At 42.6% G+C, this 24,638-nt stretch overlaps 1 protein-coding gene across 3 annotated transcripts in view; it reads left to right on the plus strand.

Annotated features, from left to right (window-relative positions):
• COL14A1 (collagen type XIV alpha 1 chain) overlaps nucleotides 1-24,638 on the plus strand; it is a 175,831-nt gene that overhangs the window by 122,318 nt on the left and 28,875 nt on the right. For all 3 annotated transcript variants that reach the window (XM_066578459.1, XM_066578458.1, XM_066578460.1), the window contains 10 exons: nucleotides 955-1,098; nucleotides 7,192-7,356; nucleotides 10,640-10,678; nucleotides 12,319-12,457; nucleotides 13,368-13,510; nucleotides 14,319-14,428; nucleotides 16,852-17,010; nucleotides 19,672-19,749; nucleotides 21,238-21,324; nucleotides 23,254-23,307. In XM_066578459.1, coding sequence (XP_066434556.1) covers nucleotides 955-1,098; nucleotides 7,192-7,356; nucleotides 10,640-10,678; nucleotides 12,319-12,457; nucleotides 13,368-13,510; nucleotides 14,319-14,428; nucleotides 16,852-17,010; nucleotides 19,672-19,749; nucleotides 21,238-21,324; nucleotides 23,254-23,307 — 1,118 coding nt within the window. The remainder of the gene's footprint in view (nucleotides 1-954; nucleotides 1,099-7,191; nucleotides 7,357-10,639; nucleotides 10,679-12,318; nucleotides 12,458-13,367; nucleotides 13,511-14,318; nucleotides 14,429-16,851; nucleotides 17,011-19,671; nucleotides 19,750-21,237; nucleotides 21,325-23,253; nucleotides 23,308-24,638) is intronic.

Raw genomic sequence — 24,638 nt, forward strand, 5'->3', positions numbered from 1 at the left:
AAGATTATAGTTTTCATACTGGCCGCTATAGTGCTCACAGTATGTTGACATTTCCTTTTTACTGCAGCTCCCTTCACTCTTGTCAGCTTTGCTGTGTAGACTAGGGCAGGAGCAGCAGATCCACCTCTACTGTACTGTTGGAGACCTAGATAAGGCAAGAGAGCAACACTATATACACAGATAAAGTTTTGTATGCAGCTCCCCTATCATTGCCTGGTCTTTGTGAAAGGCAGTAAGAGGATTGTGATATTTCTCTGTCAGTTAATGGGGTTGTCTGGGTACCAGACAACATCGCCTCTATAATTCCAACTGTTTTAAAATAACAAAAAGTGCAGTAGTTATACCTCCTCTGCTGCGAGGATCCAGTGCTGAAGCTCCACCATCCTCCTAATTTTTGTTCTGGAAGATGATGTCACTGGGAGCCACCTGAGCGCTGCAAGCAGACGCTGCAACATCATTGCGCAGTCTCCTGTCATCACTCGCATCCTGGGCGGCATGATGCCAGGTGATGCTGCAGCCTGTGATGGTCTGCAGCAGTAAGATGACATCAGGAGATGGGAAGGGGGGGGGGGGGGTTGGTGCTACCCTGTATTAGAGGACTGGTAAGTACTGCTCTTTCTATTATTTTAACACAGTAGGAGCTATAGCGGCAATATTGTCTGGTAACCAGACAACCCCGTTAACTCCCATTCATATTCAGCTGCTAGACTGTGTACATATTGTTGCACTTTCTATGCAGACAACACAGGAAGGAAGTGTGTGCCTCCAATATAGTAATTGTACAACACTGCATGCAATGCAATTCCTCCTGTCAAATCTGACATAATTAGCAACGGAGGCTCCTCTGCTATTGTGAAAAGAGCATTACAAATAACTTAGATTTACACTGTAGAACTTGCTGTGCAAGGATTGTACAATATAGTCTACTGAACCATATACTTACATATGTTCTAGGCCGGGCACTGAAGCACGTCCGAGAGGAACTGTTTACCGTGGAATCCGGCATGAGGAAAGGTGTTCCAAGAGTCCTGGTGGTGATCACCGATGGACGCTCTCAGGATGAAGCCATCAAAATTGCTAATGAGATGCAGCTGGAAGGTGAGAAGTGGTTCCCATTCAAAGTGGTGATACAGGTATACTAGTAATAATCCTTATGTGTATTGTGCCAGTATATTCATCAACACTTTATAGGGGAAGCAGACCGGATAGTTCTACCACAAAAATAAAGATGTAACTGAGCTGAATTCGTCATTTGGCAACACTCAAAGTAATGTCACAATGTGTACTCCATGATCTTAAACAGGCATATAAACAAACCTATTAGAGCATTATAAATGATTCTCCAGTTTCAAGTTGATACAGCTTACTTACTGTGTAAATGAAAAGTTCTACAACTTTGTGTTTAACTCCTCTTTATTTTTCAGGTATTAGCTTGCTTAGGGTGCGTTCACACGAGCGCATAAACGGCGCGTTTTTGCACCCAATCGTATAAACGTGACCATCTGAGGCATTGGTTTCCAATGTATTCGTTCGCACGGGCGATTTTACGGCGCATAAAAACGGCAACCCGAAAAAAAGACGGAACATATGCGACCGAAATACGCGCCAACGCATATTCGATGGCCGAAAAGATAGTTTGCAAAGTAGGAACAAACGATAATACACTTTCTAGCTCTGGTCATGATCGCCGAAAAATGTTCTTTCCCGCTATTAAACGCTGCGCACGTGCAAACGTAAATACGCCTACGCTCGTGTGACCGCGCCCTTAGGCTGGGTTCACACGGGGCGTATTCCCGTCGGAAATCTTGCGGTTTGGCTGCAGCAAAAACCGCGAGATTCCCGCCAGGAGAACCGCCGCGGTTTAAGCCGCGGCGGCTTTGAAGCGGCCCGGCCGCATGCTTTTCCATTGCGGCCGGCGCTCCCATAGAGGAGAGCGCAGCCGCGACGTAAATAAACAAAAAAAAGAAAGTAAACAGACATGCTCAATCTTTGGTAACCGTGGCTGCGGTGGCCGCAGCTGCAGTTTCAACCGGATTTACCGCAGCGGATTAGCCGTCCCGTGTGGGCGAGATTTCTGAGAAATCTCATCCACATGGCTGGCTAATCCCGAGATTAGTGGCCGCGCGCGGTTTTGCCGCGGGCGGATCTGCTGCGGCACAACCGCGGCAAATCCGCCCTGTGTGAACCCAGCCTTAGTCACCTTTACAGGCAGTAAACCTGCATATAGTTAGACCTGCTGTCAGCTGAGAAGTGGATACAATTGTATCCAGTGTGGACAATGCTCTGTGAGCTAAAGCGCTCAACAGCTGCTGCCCAAATCATTACAATGTATCAGTTTGGCATCCAGGCTGTTGAGCTCACAGAGGATAGTGTAGACTGGATACAATTGTATACACTTCTCAGCTGAGAGCAGGACCAAATTGTATACAGGATTACTGCCTCTAAAGGTTCTCATTCACTGACCGCAAGCTAATGTCTTGATGATTATGAGGAATTGAAGCAAAAAGTATGTTAGAAAGTTGTAGAACTTTCCATTTAAACACTGATTAAGCCTTCTTTTTTTCAAAACGTCACTCAGTTATCACAATGCACAAAAAAGCAGACACATTCCACTCTTCTACATTTGTGCCCTAATCCTGAATTTTCCTGCAGAATAATGAATTCATAACATTGTAGAAGCCATGAAAGCCATGAAAATAAGATTTAACAGGAATTGGCTCATTAAAATGCTCAGTCCTAGGGCTGCTCTGAAGAGGTTTGTTATTGTCTGATACAAAAGGAAGGTATTTGGCCAAGAAATTTCTTTTTTCTTTTTGAGCCGACCTCAGAGCAGACAATACAGGCAAGATGATGATGATTGAAAGCTCTGCTGAGCTCTTGAAGGGACCTCGCTCTGTGCCCACAGAAGCTCAGTATTATCTATGAGAGTGGTTTAAGGAGCTGCTCTTGGGAGAACAACTATATTTGACTAGCTGACATACCCGGCTTTGCTGAAGTTAATAAGAACATGGTTTATGCCCTTACCGATGAGTAATTCAGATAGTATAAAATCAGTGAGGGCTTTCGCATTTATATGCACTTTAAATATACAGATGTAAGGTAGATTCTTCTCCGTGTATACACATAAGGGCTTCTTCACAGTGTGTTTTAGTCCTATTATGCGGCCATGATGAGCACAGCCATATAACAGTACAAAACGAAATTGTTAATATCAATGGCTTTGTTTTCATTAGCAGTATTGTCACCGTTAATAGTACAGGCGAGAAAACATAGTTGCCCCATCTTTCTCACATGTACTATTAACCCTTTCCAATCCACTGTCTGATGTCTAAAGACATTACGATTTAAGTCTATACAGCTCTGATGCTGGAAGACATCTGTCAGGGTTCTCTTACTGTATATTGCCAGCCTCTCTGCTGTCGGAACCTATCCAATGTGTCACCTCATGCAGTACTGGCTTTAGCCAGCATATAGCACCATTGTAAAATGACAGAAAAAGAGTAAGCCCCCTAGGAAAACGGGGATACTAATTAGATTGGAAAGGGTTAACTACATGCAGAAAATATTGGGCAGGATCCATCTTCCTGTTGTTTTTTTCAAACTCGTGCTATGACGCTGAGTTTGGATGGACCGATAAAACAAAAAGAAAAACCCCTGGTTCATGCACATCTATGTTCCGTAGTGGCGAGGGCAGAGGGACATACGCCCATTAGTTTTTGCCCTATAAGTGACGTAGATTCTCCTCAGTATTTGCAAATAAAGATGGGGCAAATTCTCCTCAGTGTGTACAGAAGGTGAGGTAAATTCTCCTTGGCATATACACATAGAGGTGAGGTGGACTCTCCTGAGTATATACACATAGAGGTCAGTTTGATTCTCCTCAGTATATACCTATACAGGTGAGGTAGATTCCCCTCATTATATACATTCAGAGCTGAGGTAGATTCTCCTCAGTATATACACATAGAGGTAAGGTAGATTCTCCTCAGTATATAAACATAAAGGTGAGCTGGATTCTCCTCAGTATACAAACATAGAAGTGAAGTAGATTCTCCCCAGTATATACACATAGAGGTTAGGTAGATTCTCTTCAGTATATACATATAGTGGTGAGGCAAATTCTCTTAAGTATATACACATAGAGGTGAGGTAGATTATCCTAAGTATCAAACTACTAATGACCACTTGTCAGTGAGTATGTATGTGAGTTCTTCTCATACTCTGGTGATGTAATAGCTTCGCTCCTGGTGATGTCACCGAAGGTCCTACAACATATAAAACACAGAGCCTGACCGACAGAAGAACAGCAAAGTTAGGGCTCTTGAAAAGGGGAGGACAAAAATAAGAAAATGAGAATACAACTAAGCCGTTATTATCTCTGACACAACTCAGCTGTCCTGACAGAAGACACTGACCTACCACCACCATAGATATCCGGTGAGCTGAAGGACCCATGTTGATGCCACTGCTGTGGGAGGAGCCAAGCTGTGTTTGTCTAGTGTGGAAATCAAGATGGATGTAGTAGAGCTGTGTGTGTGATGTGTGGGGATCATAATGGATGTACCATGTAGCAGAGCTGTCTGTGTAATGTGCTGTGTGTGAAATGTGTGGGAATCAAGATAGATGTAGTAGAGGTGTGTATGTGATGTGTAGGGATGCAGAAACACTGGTACTATTTTTTTTTCTAATAATCACTAGTATACACATAAAGATGAGGTAGATTCTCCTCAGTATTAACACATAGAGGTGAGGTAGATTTTCCTCAGTATATACACATAGACGTGAGGTAGATTCTCCTCAGTATATACACATAGACGTGTGGTAGATTCCTCCTACTGAATTTCCAAGATTTGCATTTTGATTCCAACTCTGCGAAAAGAGAATTATATATGGTCTAGCTAAAATCCGCGATGCACTGAAGGTAACTCACTGTATAGGTAACTCGAAGCAGTGAGATATCTTGTGATGTGTTAATAGTTTGCTTTGCCCTAAACGGTGGCATTGCCAAGCATTTCAGTCATTTTTAGTGGCACTGCTGTTACGCAGTTTGATGTCTTTAGCACTTTAGGGACCTTTCACACAGAATGGAATTAGTCCCTGCGAACATTTCTGCATCATAATGTTATCCCCATGGGGCTTAAATTTCACACCTGTTAAAATCCACACGTCTTTACTTAAAACTGCAAGATTAAATTCTACAGCAGAGAAGCTTTGTGTTGCAGAATTAAGGACGTCTTGCAGAATTGTTGTTGCTGATCTATAAGTCTGCAGAATAAAATGGAAGAAAATTCGCAAGACATTCCACAGAACGTATTCTGCAGTTAAAAACGCAATTAAATCCATACTAATTGACGAAATCCGCAGCTGCGCTACGTCCTGCGGACAATTCTGTCCTGTGTGAAAGGTGCCAAAAGGGACTGGCTGGGATTATACTATTGATGACCTATCCTCAATAGTTGATCATCAGGAGTCCACAGCTCAGGATTCTCTCCAGTCAGCTGTTCGCCAGGCCTGCTGTCATTGCAGACAGAGTCAGAAGCAAAAAGCTCTGTCCGAAGTGCAGCAACCCAGATTGGTATTCCAGGTGCAGCTGCCATTGGATTCAATGCAATACCAACCTGGGTTGCTGTACTATGCCTAGAGCTGTCTGCTTCCACATTGCAGCTGGCCTGATTATCAGCTATGTAGTAAGAATTCTGAGTGACGGACTGCCACCAATCCTGAGGATAGGTCATGAATAGTAAAGTCACGAATAGCCACTTTAAAACACCGAAAGAAAACAGGATGTGTATGTTCTCCTCGTATTCACATTAAATCCATTAGGTGTTCCACATTCTCCTAGCATACCAAAGAGGTGATCATGACCGTAATCAACTTCTATGGAAATCAGCCAAGCGAAGCAGAGATTACACTAGGGCCCAGCACAGATCCTAGTGCAGAAAACTATAGCAGAATTTCTACCATAGGCATAAGACGATCATTCAGCCAACAGCAATCCTCCCAAACTCCACTATTAGATGTTTAGAGATAAGTGGTAACCAGTGATCTCTGGCACTTCTTATCTATGGGGAAACAAAAAAGCAGGTAGGCAAAATACAACCAGTTTTATACCTATATTCCCCAGCCGGTGGGCTGAGCCAACTTCCATTCAATGGTCAAATTATTCTCTAGTTATCTGATATGTATAATCAGCATAACAGTCCAGGATTAGGCATTACCTTAGTCATAAAGTGAAGAAGACCCCCTAAATGAAATCAGAATGAAGCCCTTCTACGGCCTCCTTCACACCACCACATACCCATATCCAGAAAGTGAAGGAAAGCACTTTGTTTTTGTAATACTGACCTTCTGGTAGAAAAAGGAAAACGTACTTTGGTGTTCACAACCAAATGGGAATACAGGCAAACCTTGCTACTGCTATGGAGATCTTGGAGAGATAGGGCCCAGACGTAGCTGTTCCATCAGCTGTGCAACTGGATGGGGAGAGACGGTGCAGGACTTTTCTCCCCAGAAGGGCATCGCTAGCATATGGTTGAGAAGTCATGTGGTGCATGGAGGGAGAAACAATCACTTGGCCTTCTGTCCTGCGTGGCAAAACCAGACACCATAAGGGGGAGTCCTATTTGATTTTGGCTATGGGGGTTCCCTTCTCTCTTATGTCTAAGATATGTAGCTGCTTCGATACGGTCCCAATAGCTTGGAGAAGGTAGGATAAGGTGCCTGAACCCGTAAATTGGGTTGATAGCTCTTCACAGCTAGGCATTTGATTGGACAAACATGTCAATTTAATTGAAGGTTTATACAGCCTGTCTTAGTTCCATTGACTTTATTTGTCCACAGCAGAGTACAGAAAAGTTTGACTTTTATTACCGTAAACATCCAATTTCTCCATATATTGCATGCAAATGGTGGATGGTCCCTTGTTGGAGCTCAACACTTGGAAGCAACAGTGTTAAACTTTGTATCATCCACTTCCCTGATGCATAAGGGAAACTGCTTAATGTCAGGTTCATTTTAAGTGAATGTTATTTTTCAGTCTGGCTTCTAAAATAATCCTTATCGACCTCAGGCCTGCCGCACCTTTCATCAACAATCTATGTCTTTGATGATCGCACATACCCAGTTGGCTGTGACCTAAACTCACAGTAGAGGGAAATTGACTGACTGATTAAACTCCTCTCCTCCTGCCAGGTGTCAGCATTTTTGCAATCGGAGTGGCGGATGCAGACTATGCGGAGCTAGTGAACATTGGCAGCAAGCCCAGCGAGAGACACGTAATCTTTGTCGACGACTTTGATGGCTTCAAGAAAATCGAAGATGAACTGATCACTTTTGTCTGCGAGACAGCAACAGCAAGTACTTGCCAACTTCTTATGATTACTTGTTTCATTCCATACAGATTGAGCATTGATATACATAAGAAAGCTCCATCAGAAAGACAAAAAGTTCCCAACTGATCCTCAACCCTCGCCTTTTTTAGGGCAAAACAAAAATCTTTGAGGCAACTATCCAAAAATGGTCTCCTAGAGGGGTGGTCCTCTCAAAGATGGGATATGTAAGAATTGAAAATCCATCATCTGATCTAGATGAGGGGTGAGGTTCAGGTACAGTTTTGAGTCCCAGGTGCCTTTCTTCAACACATAAGAGTAAAGCTGATATCCATACTCTCTATTATTCCTTTTACTGAACATGAGTGACAACACTGACTTTCCACAAGAACATGGAGCTCCAATATTGTCCCTTGGCCCTGCAGGCTATGTCCTTTGCTACTAGGCAACAGTCCAGTTAAATTTATATAAATGGGTTTTCCAGGACTTAGAGGGATTCTTGCATGGGCAAAACTGTTAACAGATCTATGTAGGGGCTGGGAAGCAGGTAGGTCTTATACCTTTATTAAAGCTGTCAGCAGCTGTATCAGGGTGAAAATCAACTTTTAATCCCTGCTATGCGTCCACCACAAGTGCTCTGTAGGTGGCACTTCTTCCTCCAGTGTTCTTCTTCTCTGTCCAATCAGATACTCTACTTGACAGCAATGACTGACAGCTGTAGTGATCTCCTCCTTGGATGCTATAGCTGTCAATCACCTCTGTAGAGCATCTGATTGGACAGAGAGGGAAAGCACTGGAGTAAGATGTATCAGCCCAGTAGAGCACTTAAAGTGGGCATGTTGTTGGGCTTAAAAATCGAATTTCACCCTGATGCAGCTGCTGACAGCTTTAGTAGAGGTAGGATATCAGCTGGAATGTGCCATCACTTTATGATCGATAAGGGTCTGACCTATGAGACCCCCATTGATTCTGAGAATAAAGTCCCTGCAGCTCTAGCTTAGCGCTGCATCCTTTTCACTGCTTTTCCCCTCACAATGAAACCCCACCACCTGGCTGTGCAGAGAGCTGCAGCTGGCCTATTCACGTGAAGGGAGCTGTGCTGTAGTTCCCCTGCACAGTGAGTGTCCGGGAAGCTATCTGTAGGATCAGTGGGGGTTCTAGGGATACACCATAAGTTTGTGAGATGGAAATATCCATTTAAATACTCATAGTCTATCCTTAGAATAGGGAATGTCCAGTTGTGAACTATTGATGGCCTATCCTCAGGACTGGTCATCAATAGTAGATTGGCTGGGGTATGTTGCCTGGAACCCCCCCCCCCCCCCCCCACACACACACACACACTAATCAGCTGTTCACCAAGCCTACATATGTGAACTGATTTTTGCAGGAAGCAGATGGCTCCATTCTTACTGCTGTGGCCAAGCTTAGTATTGCTGTCCAAGTTCCCATTCATTTCAGTGGGAACCTAACCTGCAGTACCAAGCCTGGCCACAGCTATAAGAATGGAGCCGTCTGCTTCCTGCAGAAATCAACTCAGTGCACAAGTACTGCAGCCTGGCAATCAGCTGATCCGGAGTAAGGTATCCCTACCAATCTATTATTTATGACCTGTCCTGATGATACGCCATCAATAGGTTACTACTGGAAAGCCCCTTTAATTTGTAACCAGCGAAGAATGCCAGCTCACCCAGTCTTCCTCAGAGTGCACAGACACAGAAAGCCACTGTTTGAAAGAAGTCCTAGCACCTCAGGAATGTTAAAATGAATTCCACATGCCTAATCATAGAGCAAAAACAGTAGAGGATATGTAATATTCCTACGTGTTTTGAGCCATGATTAGAAAAGCGTAGGCCTGTTGTAACTATGTATATAGCATGCACAGTTTTTACTCTGTGATTATACAAGTGAAATATAGCTTTTTTCACATTCTTGAGTTGCTAGATCTTCTTCCATGTTTATGGTTTCCAATCAATGTTTAATTGCTGGGGGTGTGATTCTTAGGAAACCTGCTTATTAGCAAAAGGAAGTGTCATAGCACTGCAACAAGTGCTGAATCTCCTTCATCATTTATACTTGAACATTGGGTTGCAAAGCAATGGGTTGCAGGTAAGCACCGCAGCAATGCTTTTCCGGGAAGCTGTAAAGAAAAAAAAAAACTTAACTCACCTAGAAGAGCCATCCGGCTCTTCTCTCCGGCCCTGGCAGATGTCTTCTGTAGGCCATGGATTGAAAAATCCCCGCCTCCAGAAAGCGCTGCCCCTGATTGGCTGAGCGCTGTAACCAATCACAGGCAGTGTTCACCTGTCAAACAAACAGTTCGAACAGTTCCTGGTTCAAGTCTTCAAGCTAATATGTGAAATTAGGTAAGCAGGTGGTTATCGTAAGAAGGAGTTTTGCATGTAACAAAAATTGCTCTGGATGCAGGTTTCCTAATTTTTCACATATTTCCTGTTTTTTCTAAAGGCGCAGGAGTACATATACTCGAATCAGCTATTGTTGTTTACAGCTTTAATGATGTCAGTTAAGGATGGGATGGAGTTACCATTCCAGAATTGAGCAATAGATATCCTGCTAGCTACTAGAATATGTAACAAAGGAGTATGGATATTGCAGGGTAATTGATCAGCGTCTAAATTTAATAGAGCCAATGCTGAATTAGGGAGAATCTGTATGTCACATAAGGTGGATATTAATTGGAAAACCTGGGTCCACAAGCCTGAGATGTAGGGACATTTTCACCATAAATGAAACAGGGCCCCGTCTGATGAGCCGCATCTCCAGCAGCACTCAAAATAACGAGCATAACTAGAGGAAGCATAACTAGATAGTGATTGGTCTTCTGTTATGGGGGTTTGCAACTCTGCTGCCCACTTTTCTTTCATCGCTGCCAGCGGGTCATATGTGTAGGAAATTAGTATTTGATAACATACAGATACAGATATGCTTTTCTTGGAGCCCTGAGAGGAGTTTAACCAGGCTTCCACTTTCGAAGGCACATTGATTCTGGTGGAGGAGATTTTTGTAGTAGGTGGTGTATTTTAAAACATTTAACTAAATCTGCTCTAGGAATTTTTAACATAATTATGAGCTCAGGGAAGGAAATGAAACCCCGATCTGTCCAAAGCTGATCTATTTTGGTAACTCCCTTGCTTTTCCATTTGGAGAGATCTAGACCTTCTATTGCAATAGCAAGTGTATCTGTGTTTGCTTTATGGATAGTAGAAGTGATTAGGCCCTTTTTAACGGCTATTATATTCCACACATTTGTTGTAGCCTGTTTGACATCCTGATACTTATCTATTTTTCAGCTTGCCCGTGGGCTTACATTCAAGGCAGCAGTGTGTCAGGTATGAATTATTTCCATACGGACCTCTTATGACAAGTGATTGCAGTTCTCAGCTTTGACAATACTTTTCTTCTTACCTTATTATAGACATGTTATACTCCTACATTGGTAAGACCGATCAGTGTGCATCACTGCCACAGAAACCCACATTGTAATATCTTTGCATTTTAACTAGTTATTTCTATGACATTGTGGGATAACAATGTGTATTTTATTCTAAACTATAATTGATGTCCGTTCTGTAGAGTTTAAAGAATTAATCTGCTTTCTAATTGTACAAATACTTTGTTTTACTTTTTTTTGTACTAATTTTGAGTTATTTTATGTCTTTTTTCCTGCAAATGTACTTAGTTGCTTTCAAAATTTTGCTGGCTGGCAGAAACAGACAGCAGTTTAGCTCCACCCCTTTGTCAGCAAGTTATAACTCTCAGCAGAATTCATACAATGTATGGCTTTCAAATGAAATGAAACCATTAAAATCCTTAAATCAGCTTAAAGGGATTGTCTGTTTACCAAACAACATCCCTTTAATAGGGCTACCTGTACTAAAATAATAAACTGCCAGTTCTTACCTCTCCACCAGTCCGGGCATTCAGCTTTCCACCTCCGCTCTGGTCCTGGCATTTGCTGTGACAGCTGACATAATGTGAAATCAGGTGGCCACTGGAGCCAATCAGAGGCTGCTGCATTCCATCTCCAAACTCCTAGCATCATGGCTTTTGGAATATGAACGACAGTGCCAGAAGAACAAGTGATGACACTGCAGCTTCTGATTGGCTTCAGCAGTCACCTGATTTCCTGTGATGTCAGCTGTCACAACAAATTCTAGGACCAGAGTGGCGCTGCAACTCTGGATCCCGGCATCGACAAAGAGGTAAGTACTGCTCCATTTATTATTTTACTACTATTAAAGGGATGTTTTCTGGTAACCAGACAACCCCTTTAAGACATTTATAGAGGGGAAAATATGTAATGTACAATTAGGGCAAGTAAAGTAAAGCAAAGTATTTACAGAGCTTTAAAGAGGTTGTTCATGTTATTACAAGGGTCCCCCAGAGATAAAGTGATTATAAGGATTCCGGCTGCAGAAATGCACAGTGATCAGCTATAATTTGTGGAAAAAACAAATATGAAGTGTACAGTTTTCCTGCAGCGCCACCACGGGGGAAATTAGGCATTACACAATGTCCATTGAAATCATTGATCTGTCCATGTAAATTATGGACAGGCCAGGTCCTATAGCATGAGCAACACTGTTTGTAAGCACATTCTGCCCTCTTTAATTTCAACCTCTAAGTATCAGTACATGGAGTTTTCATTGGAGGATCGAAATATTTATTAGTTTTCAGTCTTGTACACAGCTAACGTGCTGGGTGCCAACCAGATATTATGTTGATCATAAGGGTTGACATCCAGTTTTTCATAGAACCTTAATTGCAATTATTAGAGTCTCATTAAAGCAAAAAAGTCTTTAAATTTGCTATCTGTAACCACTCGAGAGTCCTCACTTTCTGTTGAACAACTCCGAAGCAATGATAATCCTTTTAAGTATTTAACATTTATCTGAAATTTGAATGTGTCAACCTTACAATCTATAGGAGGATCAATGTAAATAATGATACATTCACGATGCAATTCCAGGGTTCAAAATGATGGAAATGTTTGGCTTAGTGGAGAAGGAATATTCAGCCTTGGATGGGATCTCTATGGAACCGGGAACCTTCAATAACTTCCCATGCTACAGAATACACAAGGATGCACTGGTGTCTCAACCTACCAAGTATGTAGAAGACTAATGCCAAGTATATTTTAATATGTATAGTTTACACATCCTTCTCCATTGGCCATAAGCCTAGGACTGAGCCTAGATCTGCTTCATCCAACCCCTTCCGTGAGGCCAATCATTTATGTAGAATACTACTGTGGATATTATAGCCCTTACATAGAAAACTGTTGTAACCAGTGTCTGTGTAGCCATTCCATTTGGAAAAGACTTAAATTAGGGGTGCCATAAAATCAAAATAAACAACTGACTGGCAGCTCTTTCCGTGTACAAACCTATACAAAGTCTATGCAGAATCCGTACAAATCAATCACTGTGCGTAGTTGGGGAATCTCACAAGCTATGTACGAGAGAGGGTATCAGTACTCAGGCTTTCTTTAGGAGTGGGTGGGGGAAACCAATCGAGCATTTATGGGATGTGATGAAGAGGTTCACACCTGGGATCCTACACCTACAACTACCACAGAGCTGTGGGTAATTTTCCAGATAGCATGGCTCACCATCCCTCCAGACGTCTTCCATCGCAGAGGATTACATATATCCCAGACATGTCAAGTTGCTATGCCACACTAGGCTGGAGGAGGTCCTACATGATATTAGTTCCTGTCCCATGACTTGAACTCAGAGTTCAGGATCTCCTGTCTATCATATACTGCATTTAAATAAGGTAGCACAAAGACCTGAGAGAACCCTTCTTAGACCTCTTTGGATCAAAAAATTAGGATTTCTACTAGATGCCATAAATACACTAACCTAGTGGACACATTAAGCCACTTCCTTGAAGTCCCAAATTGGGTAGTCAATGAAAGTTCACGGTATGCTGACCCCCTACTGCATGTAAAACATAAATACAAAGAAATTACGTCGGTATTTTGTAACACAAAAACTTAATGTTCTCTTTTTGCAGATATATTCATCCAGAGGGCCTCCCATCAGATTACACTGTTTCTTTCCTTTTCCGAATTCTTCCGGACACTCCTAAAGAACCGTTTGCACTCTGGGAAATCTTAAATAAAGAATATGAGCCACTAGTTGGTGTAATACTTGACAGTAGGTTCACAAAAGACAAATGGATGTGAGATAATTTTTGGTATGTGAAAGGTATGTAGACTTTTGCAAACATTTCTTGTCCATGGGTGGGAGCCTACAGCGGAATCCCACCCTGCCCGCAGCAAGAGGACATTACTTATCCTGGATACTCTGCGTGGCTGTGCGGGTCTTCCGTCTTATCCTCTTCGCTGCCGCACATGCGCAGTGGAGATTTTTTTCTTTAAATCTCCTGCCTTCCTACTAATCGGACCGCTTCTATTGACTTCAATAAAGCATGCTGCGATTTTTTTTTCTTCCCCTGACCAGAAGGTCCACAAAATAAATCGGCATGCTTTAATTAAGCTGCGGATGCTCATGTCTCCCTATGGGCGGCTTGAGCTGCGAATCATCGGCAATTCAAACCCACCCGTGAACGTGAGGCCTAACGCTCCGATATAGTGTATACCGCTCCATAGTTGTAGACTATAAGCAAGTCTAGTGTAGTCTGATGCTGCTAACCTGCAGAAGCTCTATACACAAACCAGTAGGGGATATTTTTTCAAGAGAAAAAATTGCAAAGTTGCTTTATTTTTATTTTTAGAAGCATTGAATCAGTAAAATTGGTTGCAAAAGTTTACACACCTTTAAAATGAATGTGGTTATAATGTAAACACTGGAATTACTCAAGTCTTTGTCTAATATTATATTTTGTACAAAGGTGTATGACCAATATAATGGGACATTTTAAAGGGGAATTTACACTTAATCCTAATGTTTAAGTTGACTTATAACCATACTGATACTCATATGACCTTGTGTTTCCGCACAGACAGTGGAAAGACGTTGACATTTTTCAATTATGATAATAAGGGACAGTTTCAAACCATCACCTTTGAAGGTCCAGAGGTCAGGAAGATTTTCCATGGCAGTTTCCACAAGGTCAGTATAAATGTTCTACATAGAATATAATGTATATAATGTCAGAAAATATAATCTACTGTATATTGTGCAACACCATGAATTGTATGTCCTAACAATAAGCCATGTAGTAATGTCTAGACACTTGTGCTCTGGTGCAAAAGTAATACCAGCCTCCCCAGAATACTCCTCCCGAGGAGCAGATACATTTAGTATGATTCAGTTCATAATGTCTCAAGGAAATAGTAACTAGAAGTCAAATGATTTGGCAAGAAATTAGAGTCTTCTTACCTTTGACCTATCACCTTAACTATGCATACACTTAGGATAGTTAGTGGCCAAAAGCTCTTTATCTTCTCTTTAGAGGGAATGTGTCATCAGAAAATGTTTTCTTTCGGCCACATTCTACAGTCTTAAAACTGACCACAGAGCGTTTTACTCGGCTGATACTTTCCGATCTGTAGAGAAAACTTTGCATCTCATTAACATCACAGGCAGGATTACACTGAGAGGTGACACCTATATACAGATAACACCGGATCCACCATTCACAATAGGTATAAGCTTTAACTATCTACTCCTCTCCCTGCAAAATGTCTTCATGAAAGTTGATGGGTCCCCTCCTGTCCATTGTGTGAATGGCCCATGAAGCTGCAGTAAAGCATCTCTCTAAATGCTGTTAAAGAAAATGTGACATCAGAAAATGACTTATTATAAAAATCACATTTTTGTGTTAAACATATTCTAATAATATTTAGTGTTTTTGTCACAACTATTTTTTTTAAATATCCTAACATCCTGAATTTTTCACACTGACTACAAAGCCTAATAGGCTGATATTTCCTGATCTGTAGAGAAAACTTTTCAGCAGCCATCTCACTAACATCACGGGCAGATTACACTGAAGGTTAACACCTGTATGTAGATAACACAGGATCCACCATTCACGAGAGGTATAAGCTGTGACTATCTTCTCCCCTCCCTGCAAAATGACCACTTCACAGGTGACAGAGCATGTCTAGAACAGTCTCTCATACAAGTCAATAAGTCTCCTCCTGTCCCTTGTGTGAATGGCCCATGAAGCTGCTGTAAAGCATCTCAATAAAAGCTCTTAATGCTGTTAAATGCAAGTTAGAAAACAGAATAGAAATTATACAATCAGTAAATAAAACAGATTAGAAAAATTCAAAATGTTTCATTATCTGGTTTTAATTAATTAAAAAAAATCGTGATATAGTCCCTCCTAACATGCATATTTTGTGTAACATATCTATATTTATAAGGATGGGGAGGAAAAGTAGGTGGTAGGAAAGTTCAGAATCAGGTCATAAACCTCAATAGGGGCTGACGAATTTCACCTCAAAATGACAGATGCCACAGTGGAACCACAACAGACCACGTTGTAAGGCAATGGACTCCTGGGATATCTGTCTTGGCCAGATCTGGCACCGTGTCATGATATCCATTATAAATGGACACAAGTGTGGACAGAGGATTGCGTATATCCCAGACATTAAAGGGGTCCTACCACAAAAACAATGTATCCCTTTCCCACAAAATGGGGGATAATTTTTTGGGGGGGTTAAATCTCTTTTCTATTGAAGTTTCAAATCAATTTCACATATAATAACGTCATATCTCAATAAACATTTCACATCAACATAAATTCATCATAAAGCCTACAGTTACAACACTGTTGAGAGCATACAATATCAAAAGTGTAACTTCCTGAATTCTTCCACATGACATTTCCTTTAAAATAGGGGATAATTTGCCGATTGCTGGGAGTCCAAAAGCTGAGACCTTCTCCCATGGATCCTGAGGATGTGGGTCCAGAGCATACTGTCATGAATGGAGTGTTGGTGACATATGCACACCGCCGCTCCATTTATTTCAATAGGATCACTGCAGATAGCCAAGTTCAAGCCCTCAGGTAACTGTAGCAAAACCACTGAAATGAGCGGAGTGGAAGTGCAAATATGCAAACACCACTCTGTGCATTCAGGGATGCCACAGACTCCCGTCCTTGGGATCAGTGGGGGTACCAGCGGTCACACATGCACTGATCAACAATTATCCTCTATCCTGTGGATAGGGAATAACCATTTTATTGCAACACCCTTTTAATATTAACTGTAAAGCCCCCCTTTGTCTGGAATCACTATTTAGTGTCTATCGCCATCTTTAGAAAGCAAGTAGTGGGCAGCAGGGTGGCTCAGTTCATTGCACTGTTGCCTTGCGGCACTGAAGCCCTAAGTTCAGATTTGACAACCTCTGCATGGAGTTTGTATATTCTCCCTATGTTTGTGTACTCTGGTTTGTTCCAGCACTAAATATACTCACAGGTGATTCTAGAATGTGAACCCGATTTGGGACAGAGCCCAATGTGAAGTCAACAGCCTGTGTACAGTGCTGTGGAATTAATGACATTGTCTATCCTCTAGGTACACATAGTAATAACAAAGATGACATCTAAACTGGTCATCGACTGCAAACAAGTGGCCGAGAAGCCAATAAATGCAGCTGGAAATATCACAGTTGACGGCTTGGAAGTCCTGGGAAGGATGGTTCGATCTAGAGGACCAAAGGACAACTCTGCTCCGGTAAGTGCAGCGAGTCAGATACGCATTGACTGCTCTACTATTAGCGCATAGATGTAGTGAAACCTTTCCAGACAATGGGCCATTCATAACTAAACCCACTCAACAAATTCCTGCGGTCTGTGTTTTCCTGTTAGGCAATAAATTTACATTTATGATATTATTCCATTGTCTAACCGCGCTATGAAGATAATGTGTTAACGCAAAGAGGGCACACGCAAGAGATAGTAAAGATAATTGGTTATTGGAGATCGGCCTAAAAAGTAGAAAGAGCCTTATACATAATGGCTGCTACGTTAATAGTCTTACCCCACTCACAATAAGAGGGAATTCAAGGACCACATGGCGGAATTCCAACAAGACGTCAACGTAATGAGTCCTGCTCGTTAAAGAACGCCATTGTTTAGTAGACGGAAAGGAAGTTTTGTGTTTTTGTGAATGTCTTACAAATTTTATTGGTTTACTAAGCTGCCCACACAGTGAAAAATCCTCTGTTAGGGTGGAAATTACTGAGGGATTTTGTAGTCAGGCTATTTATCTCTATTAATTAACGCAATAAACCATAAACCCTGGAACTCTACACCAAAGGACCCAGTTGCATTGAGTATTACACTAGTCCAAGTCTAATGTCTTAGGACTATATTAAAGCCTCGTTCAGACGCATGTAGTTGTCGTTCTGCTAGCAGCGCAAAAAGATCGTGGCTATAGGAGCTGTAAAGATCGAATGAACGGGCTGCTTCCAGCTACTTGAAGTAGCCCGTTCACATGATCCTAAGTGCAAGCTGAGTGCTTTCAAAGCTACCATAGGAACCTATGGAAAGCACAGGGCATATCCTACCTTTGCTCGCACCTCAGAGTCGACATGTTTGCACTTGCATGTTCTATCTTTGTTAGGTGCATGCAGTTTTGCGCACCTAACAATCATCCATGTGAACGCTTCTATAGGAACCTATTGGTTCGTCTAAACGAGCCCTAAAGTTGTGAGTAGATGATAATCATGCTGTTGACCCAATGGTGCAATGTCTATTTAGTGGTGATCTAATGATGTAGTGTCTACTTTCCATTGATCCCTTGTTGCAGGATGACCACATCCATAATCATCTACAAACAATAGTAAAAAAAAAATCTTTCATTAACTCGTTTTACCTAGTAAAAAAAAATTAATGATACATTACTCTTAGTATAGCTCTCTCATCATCCAGTTTCCATACTTGCTGATCCAGTAGTTTAGAGTTCTAGAGTTGAAATTTGGAAAAAAAAACGCAGTGAAATCGCAGTGAAAAAAAAAGCGCCAGTGGCTAAAAGCCCTAACACACAGGTTTTTTTGCCCGAAATGATATAGTTTTCGAATTAGTCCTGAAAAGAACCACTTTGATACAGCGGCGATGTTCTATAGTTGTTTTCTGGCTGTTCCATCTTGGGGCAACTCTGGCTCGCTGTCCCACCTGTGCCTAAGTAACGGGGCCTTTATTCGGAGAGCTTCTACACTTCCGTGGTCAATACCGGTTGTTCCCCTCTGCTCAGTCACATCATCAGTCGTCATGGGTAATGGCAGGAATTAAGACTCCCTCTCTTCCCACGCTCTGGTAGCTTGCTCACAGGTGGATGGCTCGGCACGCTTTAGAGATAATATCACAATGCTGGCTATGTCATGTACACTTGGCCTTCTGCCGACAACATCTCTCATGGGAGCACAGGTTCGCATTTTTTCTGTGCCTCACTTTGCTGCCTTGGTGATCTGTTGATGGTCTCCATTACTTCACCTACAGCCTCTCAGCAGACCACTACTTCACTGGATGTAGCAGCTGCAACACCCTACATTTATGCTGGGATCCCTGGCTGCTTCTCTACATAGGATGTGGCCCAACATGTGGCCTACACCGCTCTTGTCAGTGGTGGTTGGCCTCCACCACTTCAACTGGTTGCCCTTGTGCTGCACCCCAGCTATGCTTCTCAAAATGGCATCGCTCCAGAGCCTAATAGTGGCCCTGCCTACTTGATATTATTGGTGACATGTTAGTTACATCTCCAAGTGGGTTGCACTGTTCCCTAATAGAGCTTGGTTTTTGGGGCCAGTGATGCACTGGTGTGTTATCACCTGTGTCACATAAATGGCAGAGCTTTTTCTGGCGCTCCGAGTACCTATTAACCAGTCACTTCCTGGCGGTGTCAATCAAGGGGGGCATGGTTTTGGGCTAGGAGTGTCAGAGTGGCACTGCTGCTCATTCTCTTCAGTGATGGAGTGGTCCTCTACCACCTTACTCCCACACCTAGGTATAGGGTCTGTTCTTGGTGATCCAGTGGTCTACCGTTGCCCTCTCATCTGCTACTTTCCATCTTTGGTTATTCAGTAGTTTGGGATTTTCTTCTGGTCTAGATACCATCTTTAATAATCTACTGGTTTCCTAGCTATAATCTATCCCCGGGCTCCAATCTTGTCACCTACTCCAACAAACTTAATTTTATCATATTACAACTAGTTAACCGAATCTAAAAACTATATAAAGAAAAAGACATTGAAGTCTGAGCAGTAGATTCTATAATGTTACCAAGATTACTAAACATCAGGGATAAACTTGGCAGCTGTAATAGCAGTGTATAAACCAGTGATTTCAATGTATCTGTATGTGACATCTACTCTACATGCTGTGTTTTTGTCTTTAGTTCCAGCTCCAGATGTTTGATATCGTTTGTGCATCTTCTTGGGCCAGTCGAGATAAATGCTGTGAACTTCCTGCCCTGGTGAGAAGTCTTCATCTAATTAATCTACATTGTTCTTCACATTCACAACACATTATGTTGTAAAAGTGAGCAGTACGGAGTCCATCTACATTAAACACCCGGGAGCAGCAAACAATATGAAAAAGTGCTTCTCCGGGAGATCCAAGTACAAATCAACCAAGAGCAACCTCTTCCTTCTCATCTCCAAGCAAAACTGACAATTCACAGCAGCCACTGCAGCTCCGCATGACACTTAGCACATCATCTTTTCCTGTTTAGAAGACAAATTAGCACGTGGACGTAGATCAATCGACTCTCAACTGGTTAAAAGGCCTTATAAGGCTGGGTTCACATCTGTGTTGGAATCTCTAGTCGAGGGTTCGGCTCAAAATGCCAGAAAAAAAGGGCTGCTTGCAGCTCTTTTTGTTTCGTCTAAAAGCCAGGCAGCTGGCGGAAAGCAAACAGAACTCATTATAGTCAATGGGGGCCGGCTTGGCGCTGGTCAGTTCCGTTCTGCCCAAATGGAGCAGGAAAGTGGAACCCCAAGCGCAGATGTGAAACCACTCTTAATGTGTTTATTCAAACTCACAAATAGCAATAAGATGTATGTAAGAATCAAATCAAGTCCTATTAGCACTCAGCCTCCATCACTTGACTTGAGTTTTGCCTTTAGTTCTGCCTTCACCATAGGAGCCGATATATGGCTTATTTATAATCACCATTCCACCAGTGGCTTTTCATGGCTCTTCATCATTACAAGCAGTGTACTCTGCCGTAGTTTTTACAGTGATACAGCCTCCTACTACACCTAAGAACAAACAAGGGATCACAGACAATTTGATCTTCTAACAGTGAGCCACCAAGTGGATGAACACAGTAGGATTATAGGTTGGAGATGATGGACCTGCGTCTTCTTTCAACCTGACCAACTATGTTAGTGTTTTATGGAAATAACCTTTTACATTTGCAACTATTGAAGTGTCTTTGTCCCAGTGTGTGTACTTGTACAAAAGCCGTGGTCTTTGTGGTCACTCTACATTAAAGTATAATAAGTGGAAGACAAACAAAGTAACTCAAGGAGTGGTGGATGGATACCTCCACTGATCAGACATTTAGACGTTTGTGTTTTAAAGTAAATCTGTCACCTACTTTTAGCCCCTATGAGCTAAGGTTATGAGCTGAATGTAGGTGACCCATGGAGTCCAGGTATGTAAGTCTTATACTTACCTCCTATGTCATTTCCCCGGTGACAGTGCTGGAAGCTACAGCTCAATGCATTGAGCAACACTGCTAAGTAGTCCGTCCGTTCTAATGGGCGAACTGCTTAGCAGCACCGCTCAATGCAATGCAGCGACAGCTGCCAGCGCTGGCATTGGGAAAATGACGGGAGAGGTAAGTATGACACCTACATCCCCGGATTCAGCGAGCCACCTACTTTCAGCCCATGAGTTTAGCTCATAGGACTAGAAGTAGGTGACACAATCTCTTTAACTTATGTTTCTTTTCCAGAGAGATGAGGCCAGCTGTCCCCCGCTTCCAAATTCCTGCTCCTGCTCACAGGAAAATAAGGGGTTACCCGGACCTCCTGGACCTCCAGTAAGAAGCCTTATAGATTTTTGCAATCTCACTTTTAACGTTGAGGCTTGTTTATTTCTGGACTTCTAATGCATATGGGAGGGTCGTGGGACTGACGAGTGCTGTGTTTTTACACCTGGAGTAATGTGTGTTCTCAGCCGCATCACTTATGTTATATGCCAAATACAATAACAAACATCTGACGTATATGAAAAATAATGTGCAGTATTATATCTACTGTATATACCAAGCAACGGGGCGATTGACCCCCCCCCCAAACAAAGGTTTCTCATATCTTCGTAGGTCAGGCCTTCAATTCCGCAATAACGCTGACTGCACATATATTCTGCCATAGTGTAGCATGTATGACCTTAAAGGGTTACTCCCGTCACACAAAGTGATATCACTAGGATAAGCCATCACCTTATAATTGTTGGCAGTCTGGCACAACCCTGACAATGAAGTGGCCATAGTTCTAATTTCAGTGGCGGCGGTGGCCGGGAACACTGCTGGAAAACTTCAAAGGGTACACAGCGGTGTGGCTCCTTAATTCTCAGAAATGATAGGGGTCCTGCCTGGCAGTAAGATCCCCATCAATCACAAAGTGATGGCATATCCTAGCAATATGCCATCAATTTGTGTCATTTGTCATTCAGGAATTTAGTCTGACTGCCATATTTGGAGTCAGGAAAGCATTTTACCTCCTGATACAGAACAGTTAGCATCAGTCTCACGGAGATTTTTTGCAGTAGGATAATAGGGTACTCCACGAAGGAGAGATGGAGTGCTGTCATCTCTCCAAGGGGTCTCGTGTGGCGCAGAGTGTCAAGGCAGCAGAATGCAGTCCTAAGCTCTCACTCACGACCTGAAGGGTGCGGGCTCAATCCCCACATGGTTCAGGCAGCCGGCTCAAGGTTGATTCAGCCTTCCATCCTTATGAGGTCGGTAAAATAAGCTTGCTTGGGTATTAAACAAATTACCTGAAAGCGGAGTAAGTTATACAAATAACAAGTCCCTCCCTCTCCCCCTAAAGCTTCCCATGCGCTGCTGTTTCTCCCTAAGTAGTGATGCACTTGTGAGGAGTTTTAAGAGGACTTTCACTTCCACTTGATGACCACCTGAGGACTGAGGACATGTTGTAGTCTTCAATCCCTGTATGCCGCCTGAAGCCCTGACACCTTTTTCAGAGGTTGACATATGCGGAAGTTCCAGTCATTAAGACATTTTTGCCGCAACAGAAATGCCTTCACCGAGCCTACCAGTAGGACCTGCTGCAGGAACCCTTTCCAGCTGATTGGCAAGGGTCCTGAGCAACAGATCCCCACCAATCTCACCAATCGGATATTATTCTTATGGCCCATTTACACGGATTACTGTTCAGACTTGTTCAAATTCCCGAGATAGTCGTCCAGTGTAAATGCATGCAGAGACAGAACGACTGAACAAGAGTATTTCAGTTGTTTACTTTCTGCATGCAGGAACCTGAACGACTAGCCGTTCAGTGTAAACAGCAGTCGTTCATTTGCCCATAAATATGCTTCCGTCAGCTTATTGGGGGCATATTTACACTGCCCCACAATCTAGTTGTAAACTGTCAATGGACTATCCTTTGACTCAGCCACCAATAGAAAATCGTTGGAGGTACATCACCTGGGACCTCCACTGATCAGCTGTCCATCAGGCTGGTTGGCTCGGGAAATGATTTGATTTATGCAGGAAGCAGACAACTCCATTCCCACTGCAATGGTAAGGCTTGGTACTACAGGCAAATTTCCCACTGAAGTAAATGAAAACTGTACCTGCAATACCAAGCCTTGCCACAGCAGTGGGATTGAAGCTGTCTGCTTCTTGCGGAAATCTGCTCAATACACATGTGTACCTGCCTGGCGAACAGCAACTTACCTCCACTGATCTATTATTGATAGCCTATGTCTTTGTTTTGTTCTTTAGGGCGGTTCAGGTATGAGAGGCCCCAAAGGATCTTCAGGAGAAAAAGGTCCACCGGTAAGCTGTGATGATTATACCCACAATTAAAGCCAGTGGAAAGGTATCGGCACTTATCAGATGAGTGCCGGCACATATAAACCCTAAGGGCGCCCACCCACTGGCGTTTTTTTTCCCTGCGAAATTCGCAGCATTTTTTTCTCTGCAGGGGTCTATGGGACTTGTAATGTTAAAATCGCGATCGCGCAAAATCGCGGTAAATTGCGATTTTGCGCGATCGCGATTTTAACATTACAAGTCCCATAGACCCCTGCAGAGAAAAAAATGCTGCGAATTTCGCAAGGAAAAAAAACGCCAGTGGGTGGGCGCCCTAAGGCTGCGTTCACACAGGACGGAATACTGCTGGAAATCTTGCAGTTTTGACGCAGTGAAAAACCGCAACATTTCCATCAGGAAAGTGCATCTTCAAAACCCGCAGCATTTAGCCGCGGGTTCTGGAGCGGCTTCGCCGTATGCTTTTCCATTGCAGCCAGCGTTCCCATAGAGAGGAGTGCGGCCGCAGCAGAAAAACAAAACAAATAGATGTGCTGCGGCCGGGAAATCCGCACCATAGCGCCGACTTCTGACAGTTTTGCTGTGATGGATTGTCCGTCCCATGTGGACGAGATTTTTGACAAATCTCCTCCACGTGGCTGGCTAATCCTGGGATTAGCGGCCGCAGGTGGATTTTCCGCAGTGAAATTCTACACTGAATTTTCCCGGCAAATTTGCCCTGTGTGAACCCAACCTAACTCTCCATTAACATACTTGTATGGCTTTCAGTGGTGCTTTAGGGATAACAAGCCTATGGACATCACTGCAGGTGCTTATCTCCATGGAAAACAAAGAAGAGACAAGTCTAACCTCTCAGATCTATGGCCTCCCAGATCTGGGTCTGGCATAATCAAATACAGATGTAGCTAAGTTTAACTTGACTGTAAGGGCTTTTACCCACTAGTGTTTTTTTTAACGCTGCAATATCACTGCGATTTTTGTGCAATGCGATTTTAACATTAGAAAATCCCATTAAAAAAAACACAGCGATATCGCAGTATTAAAAAAAAAGCTAGTGGGTAAAAGCCCTTACCATATTAAGATAACTTTCTGCTGTTTCTTTACCCTTTCAATTGCTTTACATTGGCTGTTATTTTGTTAGGATAAAATAACTTTTCAATGGCTTAAGATAACTTGTGGTAGACAATTATCATAGCCAGGTTAAACTTGGCTACACCTGTATGTTGAGTCAGTCTTTACATAAAGGAATTCTGTTGTAATGAAGATACAGGTTCTGCTACCTTTGTGGATTTCTGGCTGTAACCAAGGCCGATTTAACCATAGAGCAAACGGTACAC

The sequence above is a fragment of the Eleutherodactylus coqui genome, chromosome 9 (assembly GCF_035609145.1).
Source record: "Eleutherodactylus coqui strain aEleCoq1 chromosome 9, aEleCoq1.hap1, whole genome shotgun sequence".
Lineage (NCBI taxonomy): Eukaryota > Metazoa > Chordata > Amphibia > Anura > Eleutherodactylidae > Eleutherodactylus > Eleutherodactylus coqui.